This window comes from Hyposmocoma kahamanoa, unplaced genomic scaffold (assembly GCF_003589595.1).
Source record: "Hyposmocoma kahamanoa isolate Upper Pololo Valley unplaced genomic scaffold, ASM358959v1 211, whole genome shotgun sequence".
NCBI lineage: Eukaryota > Metazoa > Arthropoda > Insecta > Lepidoptera > Cosmopterigidae > Hyposmocoma > Hyposmocoma kahamanoa.
In genome coordinates this window covers 3972948-3983314 of record NW_020653732.1, presented here as the reverse complement: position 1 = coordinate 3983314, position 10367 = coordinate 3972948, and the positions used below count along the sequence as shown (strand labels likewise).

Sequence of the window (10367 nt, the reverse complement as noted above, 5' to 3'; positions counted from 1 at the left end):
AACTGTTATCTGTTTTTGCTAGCATAATCGGGAGATCGTTTTTTTTTGTACTAGTCTATTTATGAATGCATTTGGAAATAGTTTTAATTTACACTACAAGAATTTAATTTTAAAACGAAGAGATCATTCTATTGATATCAACATTTAAAACTAAAATTTCTGTTAACTTGAGCTGTGTAGTTGAAATTTTAATAAATGTAATGTAAAAATAAATAAATCGGAGGATTTTGGAGGTCTGCAGACCACCTCCACGTTTCGCTTTCTTATTTTTGATTAAATTTGATTATTTATTACATTTCATTAAACGACCTGCATTTACTTTACTTTTACTTTTAAATTGCTCATGGTACTTATACCAGACAATACGATTATTGCGAAAGTTATTTCTTTATCTAATTGTCTTTTTAAAATTAACATTTAGATATTTAATAATCAATGATATCCGACGCGTACGCCGCCGCCGCGCGCATCTCTATGCAGAGTTGCCAATTAAGCGACTTTGTCCCTTTATGTGATGATTTGAAATCAAAAGCGTCTTTTATTTCTAGCGACAAAAAAAAATTGGTATTTTTGGCGCGTATTTAATTAGGTTTAATCTTTTATAATTTAATATTATTTTTATCTTAGTATTCAGGAGTCTTTTACCTGTACTGGGACCATTCTGTTTAGTGATATTTGCTTTAGTCTAGTTGGTAACACTTTTTCATTCATAAATTAGTTCAAAATGCCTGGTTGTATGGTAACTCGTGGTGTCATGTTTTTCTCGTGTTTACAACAAAAAAACAACGTTTACTTGTTAGTTTTTGGGTTGTGACAGCAACTTATTGGAATAATGCCGTTATTAAGTAGTGCTTGTGTTAAGCAAGTAAAATGTATTAGTGTGTTTGCGTGGAAAACCACATCGGCGTATGACCGGCACACCTAGGAATGTGTCTGGATTGTCTGCAAGAGTAAAAGGGACGTGGACAAATCGAACATCATTTTAATTTAAAGTAAGTTCAATGTTTTTTAATTACCTATTCAAGTGAGAGCACTTATTTCTTCTGCGAGTGCCAATGACAGGAACGCCGCCTGTGGGGCAGTAGATGTACTAACACGATTGATTCGCTTAGGGTTGTTGCACCGCGAAAGTTTTAAATCTGAACGAATATTTTTCAACTGCTCTGATTTTACATTTAAAGTAAATAAAACTCATGTATGTTGGGTTCTCAACGTGATATTTTCGGCTTTGTCGGTCGTTCCGTTCCACCCTGTATATGGCCCAATAGAAACTGCTGTCTACAAAAATACTAATGCATACAAAATGCTCATTGGTCATATCAGTATGACATTCTAGTACTGCTGGGAAGTACTGCCACCTTACCTATTTCCGCCGCCAAGCAGTAACGTCAGCATTACTGTGTTCCGATTTTGAAGGGTAAGACTGCTGGTGAAATTATAGGCACGTGGGACTTGTCAACTTACGACTCAGGGTGACGGTCGCAGTGGCAGTGCTCACATCTTTGCGACTTAAAGCATAAATTGGCACTGCAACTGTTATTGATAGACGTGTAGCATACCGTCAAGAGCACGACTTGTTCGTGCCGTCTCCATGCTCCTACTGGTAGGAGCACGAGGACTAATATGTCCTTACGCTCCTACTGGTAGGACCAAAAGGATAAATATGTTCTCGTGCTCCTGCTAATATACTGTCACCTATATTTATATGTAATAGATATTGTTGTATGTTATCATGATGTTATCGATTCGCTTCAGCCTCTTCAGTGAAAGCTATTAAAGTATTTCCATATATTTTATAAACAATGGTAGTGTTCCGTTTAGCTCTTTCAGGTCGTTTCTGTATGTACATTTAAATTATTACATTAATTTTAAAGAGCAAACCCTAGAGTTTCTCTTGATCATTCTTCTCAGGGAAATCTGCCTTCCTAGTGAGCGACTGACGATTTCAAGTGTAATTTTCTTCTTACCTATGAAATAAAGATATTTTTTACTTTTTTATATTGATATTTTTTTATTCTAGTCAGTATACTTATTAGATACGACGTCACGATAGGAGCATAAGAACATTAGTCCTCATGCTCCTACCAGTAGGAGCACCAAGTAGGAGTATGAGGAAACAGCCGCAGTCACTTAATATCTCTTTAAAAATATATGTACAAATTATTTACGTAGCTTATTTGTTCTCTTGTAGTTTACACACCAGCACACCCCATTCCCATTGAATAGGCAGAGACTATCGATCGGCATTTAGCACGGTCTTGATAAATGCCCTAGGCTTCGCTTACATTTATCTATCTTTTCCATATAGGCTCTCTTATTCTTCTCACTACTCTCTTTCGCACTCCAACGGCGAAATCCATAGATCCCTGGGGCCACAGGCGAAACCTCTTGGTAACGTGCTTTTAGTTCGTCTCGTTGATGCCCCTGATTACTAGAAAGCTGGCAGCTAATTCCATCAAACGATAAGCTTAGATCATCTAAGAGCGATGCCACACTGCGTTTCGTCGTGGCAACGCCGGAGCGGTGACGCTGCAGCCATTTTAAGAATGTTCTCAATTTAGCCGCCCTCTTTCAATGATGCCTTCCACGTTAGCTGTATGCCTTCCACGTTAGCTGTATACGTTTATTTCGTTAATCTATTTTTTATGCATCACCTTTGTGAGCAGGGTACCAAATACTCAACTCACGATATTCTGATCTTAGCATGTTCTCAGCTCACCACCCTTTATGAGCATGTTGCCAATGTGTGTGTGTGGACTGAAGGACCACATGATTTTTAACCGACTTCAAAAAAGGGGGAGGTTCTCAATTCGACTGTATGTTCTTTTTTCTTTTTTTTTGTATGTATGTTAGGCGATAACTCCGGTATTTGTGAACCGATTTTCATGATTCCTTTTTTGTTGGAAAGGGGGTACTTCCATAGTGGTCCCATTTCATTTTGAAGAAAATCATCTACCTCGAAGGGTGGCTGTTCACGCATGAAGATTTTATTTTCATAAATAGCGCCTGACATTATTTTAGGAGCAATTACTTTAATGGTTGATTTTGCTATTTCTCCAATTCAAGGCGTTTTTCTCTCACTATACTTTTAGTGAGAACCATTGACTTACAGTGAGAACCGATTTTTATTATCTCCAGGGTCAAGTCGTGTATAGTGGCGAACTAGGGGATATTTCAATAAAACTTAGCAAATAGACGTAATTCCACGTACTTTTGAGGTCGGTTTTTTTAGTGCCGTGGGGCGACGGCTTAAGAATACATTGTCGCCTCCCCATACATGCCCGTGGGGGTCGTAAGAGGCGACCGAGGGCGTCACAAGTGTCCATCTGCTTAGCGTTGTGGTAGGCTTTGTGCCGACTGGATAGCGACCACAGTACACACGGCGGAAAACCCTCCACAGTGAAACGCTTTTGCGAATCGCGTTCAGGGATCAGTTGGTGTACATCCAGTGCACGTGGAGTTTTCGGCGCGGTATCTGGGAGGACTGAGGCGGATATTTGCCATGTCACTTGTTGAGGGATATCTAGTTGACCTGCCGCCCAGGGAGACCCGTAGAAACGGTTGTCCGCTGGCCGCCCGCGGTACAGTATAGGGGCCCAATAGGGACTAACTACCCCTAGAGGTTGCCCCACAATGCCGCGCATAATCTTGGGGTAGGTCGTCGTGCCGGTTAGTGACCGGAATTTGGGGTCCCGGCGGCATATCCCGGGGGGGTACGGGGGCCCTTCCGTTCGGCGGGTCAGCCGGCTATCCTTCAAAAGATAAACGGCATGTATTGCTGTTCCCCTCGTTTTTCTTCTTCGGTGCGGTGCCGAAGGCTTCATCTCTTCACACTACCGTCCTTCTTACCCACCATGACAGTGCAACATAAGAATGCAGATCGTTCAGCGGTGCCTAATCCCCCCACCGCGTTTATTATTGAGTTCGCTAACATCCGCGGACTCCACTCCAACCTCAAAGCTGTCCACCATCACCTCGAGACAGTCCGGCCTGCCCTGCTTTTCCTGACGGAGACTCAGATTCGCCGTCCGAATGATATGAGTTTCTTGAACTACCCCGGCTACTCGCTTGAGGAAAACTTTCAGGCCAAAGCCGGGGTATGTGTATATATTCGTTCGGATGTGTGCTGTCGCCGTCTGCGCTGCCTGGAGGACCCCTCCTTTTCCACTATTTGGGTGCTCGTAGACTCTAGTTGTTCAACTAGAGTCTTCGCGTGCTTATATAGATCCCACAGCGGGGATGTGGAGACAACTAGGCTCTTTGACTAACTGAGCCAGGCGACTCTTGACGCGCAGGCGCAGTTCCCATCTGCGGAGATTGTCGTGTTGGGGGACTTTAATGCTCACCATGAATCATGGTTAAGTTCCCTCAAGACTGACCATGCAGGAAGAACTGCCCACGCTTTCGCTCTCACGCATGACTTGACCCAACTGGTAACCCAGCCCACCCGGGTTCCAGACATATCGGATCATGCACCCTCTTTGCTTGACCTTCTGCTCGCGAGTCACCCTACCTACTATACAGTATCAGTCAGCGCCCCCCTGGGAAGTTCTGATCACTGTTTGGTTGGGTGTAAGGTTTCCCAAATGCCTCCAACTAAGCTGAAGGAGGTCACTCGTCGCATTTGGCACTACTCGTCGGCGGATTGGGATGGTATGCGCGACTACTTTGCGTCCATCCCTTGGTTGCAGCACTGCTTTGCGGGAAAGGATGCCTCAGCAGCTGCCGATGATGTTGTCTATGAGATTGGAACGGCTATGAATTACTACATACCGTCTTCCAGTGTCATCGCCAATCGCAGAGGACGCCCTTAGTTCAATCGCGAATGCATGGACGCTGTTAGTGAGAAACAGGCTGCATATCGTGGTTGGATCAAGAGTCGTGTAACAAAGGATCCCAACCTTGCGTCCCTTAAAGCAGCCTATTACAAAGCAACCAAGTCTTGCAGGAGGGCTTACATAAGAGCGGATGCCCAGCGCGATTCACGGATTGGCCAGAAGCTGGTAGCCCATCCCACCGGTAGCCGTGCCTACTGGAGCCTGGCCAAAGCCGTGCAGTCTAATTTTTGTCGTTCGTCGCTGCCGCCTTTGAGGTATCCCAATGGATTTTTGGCCTATGGCCTCGAAGAGAAAGACAATTTATTGGCCGACCTTTTTGGGGCTAACTCGCGCATTCACGACCAAGATGCGCAACCGCCGTCAATTCCCCACTGCGGAGTCACAATGCCTGATATAGTTATCAGACAATGTGATGTCCGCAAGGAACTGCAGACTCTTGACGTGCGGAAAGCCTATGGTCCGGATGGGATACCTCCTATCGTCCTTAAAAGGTGTGCGGCGGAGTTGTCTCCCGTACTGACGCGCTTATACCGCCTCTCATACCAATCTGGTAACGTGCCCCTTGCTTGGAGGGAGGCCAACGTACAACCTATCCCCAAGAAAGGAGATCGGTCTGATCCGACAAACTATCGCCCAATAGCTGTCACTTCAGTGCTCTGCAAAGTGATGGAGCGGATTCTAAATATCCAGATAATCCGGCACCTGGAACGTCACTCCATTCTTAATGATCGACAGTACGGGTTTCGGCCGAATCGATCAACGGGTGACGTTCTAGCGTATTTAATGCATCTCTGGGGTGAAGCTATCGACAAACAGGGCGAAACCTTAGCGATAAGTCTGGATATTGCTAAGGCCTTTGATCGGGTCTGGCACCGTGGTCTCCTCTCCAAGCTTCCGGCATATGGTCTTCCCGGCCGCCTTTGTGAGTGGATCTCCGGCTTTCTACGCGAGCGAAGATTGCGTGTCCTTGTTGAGGGAGGCACTTCGCGGCTCGTGACAGTTAATGCTGGGGTGCCACAGGGCTCCGTGCTGTCGCCCACGCTGTTCCTTCTGCATATCAATGACTTGTTGCCTTTTGGCGACATTCATTGCTATGCAGATGATAGCACAGTGCACGGTTGCTATTATAAGCAACCGTCAAGCAGCCGGGAGGACCCTGAGAGAAACCGGGAAAAACTTGTCGCTGAGTTCAACCATGTTTTGGAACATATATCGTCGTGGGGCTCCCGAAACTTGGTTGAGTTCAACGCCAAGAAAACCCAGGTATGCGCGTTCAGTTCCAAAAAATCCCCATTCCTTCCACTTCCCCATCTTCAGGGTACAACGCTGACGCTGCAGGACAAGCTCAGCCTGCTGGGGATGAGCATCCGGAAGGACATGAGCAACAAAGAGTATATAGAGAGCGTCATCTGTACCGCGTCGCGCAAACTTGGCATCCTGAACAAGGTGCACCGATTTTTTACTCCAGAGCTGCGATACCTGTTGTATAAAGCTCAGGTCCGAAGCAGCATGGAGTACTGTTCGCACCTTTGGGACGACTCTGCCAATGCTCGATGCCCTAGATGGACTGCAGCGCTACGCCTTCCGTGTTGTCAACGATCCTCATGTAACTGAGCATGTGGAGTCGTTACAGCTTCGCAGAGATATAGCGTCTCTTAGCGTATTCTATCGCCTGTACCACGGTGAGTGCTCTGAAGAGTTATTCAACCTTATCCCTTCCTCTCCTTTCCATCAGCGGACCACCCGTGCCGGACTGCGTTGCCACAGTTGGACGGTCAGTTCAATACCGTCCCGCACTAAAAAGTTTGGCAATTCGTTTTTATGCCGAACCATCAAATTGTGGAACCAACTCCCGGCGCATGTATTCCCTCCCCTCTATAACATCGGGTCCTTCAAACGTAGTGTGAAGAAGCATTTGGCCAGACCGGCAAAATGATAGTGACGGAGTGAAGATATTTGTGTTTTCCATCCGTTACTCTCATCTCTGGACTGTATTCGCACTTTCCATCAGGTGCGGTGCAGTCATTTTGCCGAGTCACAATAAAAAAATAAAAAAAATAGTACTCTGTACTGAGATTATTGCCAGTTGTTATAACTGGAAGGTTTAGTACAAATTGTAAAGCATTTTATAAAACGTATCCAGGTATTTGTAAAGAATATATTAAAAAACTATACCACCCTAAGGTGCAGTCTTTCAATTCTCACACCGAAGCTTCCCACTTCTGGGCAAGTATTTAGTTTATTAACAGAAATTTAGTAAAAACCTCTTAAAACATTTCCTCAATGAACACAATGCAATTTGGCAATGATTATATATTATTACACTTTTCTTTATATGGTCCCTGAGAAACCACATTTAAAAAACGTATGAGTTAATATTTTTAAAAAACAAACATTAGTAAAAATCACAAGGAAGATTGTAAAAGTAAAACAAAACCACAATTACGAGGCCATTTCGTAAATTTCATATTCATTTGTGGTCCCTCTGTTCACACACTATAGAAATGTGAATTAATTAATACATCGTAAAATACAAAAAATATAGAAAGATTCGTCATATTGAGGTTTAGTAAAAAAGCTATACTATATGCATGTTTTTTTTAAATGCGTTGGTGGCTCATTAAACAAGATTATTGCATTTCAATATTTCCTTAGACGTGTACGTAGTAGGGTGTCCACAAAATATGAATTCCCTATTGACTGTATCTTTTGCTCATTTATTAAGAAATAATTGAAATTACAAATTTGTCGAGGGGAATAAATTCAATTGCCCCTACAAATATATAATACTACTTTCAACTATAATCGTATGAGGTACGCCTGTTCGTCAACACCGTTCAAATCGAATTAAATTACTTTTGATATTTCTTAGTTACTAATGGTCTGACCTTCACAACATGATCATCATAAGCAAGACCTGCGCGACACCTCCAACGGCATCCTGAATTGCTGAAACTCGTTGATGTTCGCCAACTGTTTCATAAGTATCTTTCTACTTCCAAGCCGTAGTAGCCGTGGAAGTTGTGGGTTGACCTAGCGTCTCTCAAGCAGAGGGTCGTGGTTTGGAACTCGGGCTCGTACCTCTGAGTTTATCGGAATTTGAAATTTACCACAATCTTTACAGTGAAAGAAAATACCGTGATGAAACCCTATACACATCTGCAAAGCGATTAAATGATGTATGTGAAGTTTCCACTCCGCACTGGGCCCACGTGAGCTCAAGCTCAGGCATTGTGAGAAGACCTGTGCCCAGCAGCGGGCCATATATAGGCTGAATGACTGAATGATGTTTTATGTGTTTATTTGCATTCATAATAGTAAAAAGTAAAGTAATATGTTGCATATTATGTATTAGTTTTTTATGCATGAGTCATATTCATAACGTTGTTTTTTTTTGCGCGCCTTCTCTCCCTGTATATTTCTATCATAATTATTTCATTTAAACTGATTCCATGTGTGCCCAATAGTAAGTAAGTAAGATAAAGAGTTGAAAATATATTTTTAAGTAATAGTAAGTTGTTATTCCTGTTTAAGCATATGTTGTCCTTGTCTCCATGTTCTTGACTATTACATAAGTGTCCTTATATTTCTTAATAAATAAACCAAAATATACAAGTCAACAGCGACTTGTGTGGATACCCTACTACATACACGGCTAAGGAAATATTGAAAAGCAATTATCTTGTCTAATGAGTAAAGCTTTTTTACTAAACCTCAATATGACCAATCTTTCTATATTCTTTTTATTTTAGGATATATTGATTAATTCACATTTCTGTAGTGTGTGAACAGATGGACCACAAATGAATTTGTATCGTGGATTTGTTTTACTTTTACAATCTTCCTTTTGATTTTTTCTAACGTTTGTAGGTACATAACATATACTTTTAAAATTAATTACTCATTTATACGTTTTTTAAATATGGCCTCGCAGGGACCATATAAAGAACAGTATAATATTAAATAACCATTGCCAAATTGGTTTAGTTCATTGTGTAAATGTTTGGGGGTTTTTATGAAATTTCTGTTAACAAAACATACTAAATACTTGCCCAGAAGTGGAAGTTTTGGTGTGAGAATTGAGAAACCGTACCCGTATAGTATTTTTATAATTATATTCTTTACAAATTCCAGGATGAGTTTTACAAAATTCTTTACAACTTGTACTAAACATTCCAGTTATTACAACTGGAAAAAATCGTGTGATCCCTCAGTCCACACATACGTGGTTGCCACATTGATATCTCACCATATTCTCAGGTCACCATACCCTCATCTTACCACGTTCTCAACTCACCACATTCACATATCACCATGTCCCGAACTCACCATAATTCTCATCTCACCACGTTCTCAACATAATAGCTCTACTCGTATGCCCAAACCATCTCAACGTACGTAGGTACGGGTACGGGTGTAAGGGTAGCCTTACAAGCGTCAAATAAAAATTGTAAATAAAACTAAATAAAATCTCAAGTATTTAATAAAGAGCAAATCTGTGATTAAAAGTTTTTGTAACAGTAATTTCCACTGTATTTCTGTTTACAAAGTACTACTACCTTATCGTAAAAAAGCTTTTACCGTAAAAAATTTCATTTCGTTTTTCAGATTCTTTTGCTTTCATTTTCTTCCGAAACCTTCTTACAAGCTTCTTCTTCGTTTTCTAAATCTTTAAATTTATCTATATTGGAACACGAAAGACAAAGTTTAATATAAGACTCTGCTTTAAGTGCAATTTTACAATTATTTTTAAATGTACTTTGTTTAATTTTCTTTTCTTTGCCTTCTATATACCTATAAACCTCTGCATATTATGTTTAGGACCTGTACAGAAATTTATATCATCCTCTTAAATTTGGTCTAAGCGTTCTTCAGTAGACACTCCAGTTTCAATGTATAGATCATTATGTAAATAATTTGCAACAGGGTTATGTACATGTCTTGTTGTTTTCACTGTTTTAGTAACTTCATTTATTGTACCATCTATGTTATATAGTCTTTTTGTTTTAATCACTTCTCGTACCCTGCGTTCATACAGACCTAGAGAGTTCTGGCTTTTTATTCGGTTGTTATTATCCACATCTGCAGGAGTAATAGTTACTGTGCTATCATTTTTAAAAATATCTATTTGGTTTTGATATGTCAGTTCATTGTGTTGCTTTTGTTTCTCTATTCCGCTTTGTTTAAGTTTTAAGTGATATATTTTATCGTTCTGTTGTAAATATTTATCGGTACCCGGTACTCCCACGGTCGTAACGTTATTAACATAATTACTTGTTCTATCATCATTAACATTATTGAACAATATAGCAGGTTTTACTAGAACTATACTAGTATTAGAATAATCATCTCTTTTTGTAAGTTTTAACTCAGAAATACATTTATCTTTCATCAATCTAGTAGGTTTTACTAGAATTATGCTAGTATTAGAATAGTCATCTCTTTTTGTAAGTTTTAACTCAGAAATACCTTTGTCTTTCATCAATCTAGTAGGTTTTACTAGAACTATACTAGTATTAGAATAATCAT

General features: G+C 41.0%; 1 protein-coding gene across 1 annotated transcript in view; it reads right to left on the bottom strand.

Annotated features, from left to right (window-relative positions):
- Nucleotides 1-3884: 3884 nt before the first annotated feature.
- Nucleotides 3885-10367, bottom strand: part of LOC113227531 — a 19057-nt gene continuing 12574 nt past the window's right edge. The window contains exon 4 of the mRNA XM_026460471.1: nt 3885-4004. Within this exon, the coding sequence (XP_026316256.1) occupies nt 3885-4004 (120 nt within the window). The remainder of the gene's footprint in view (nt 4005-10367) is intronic.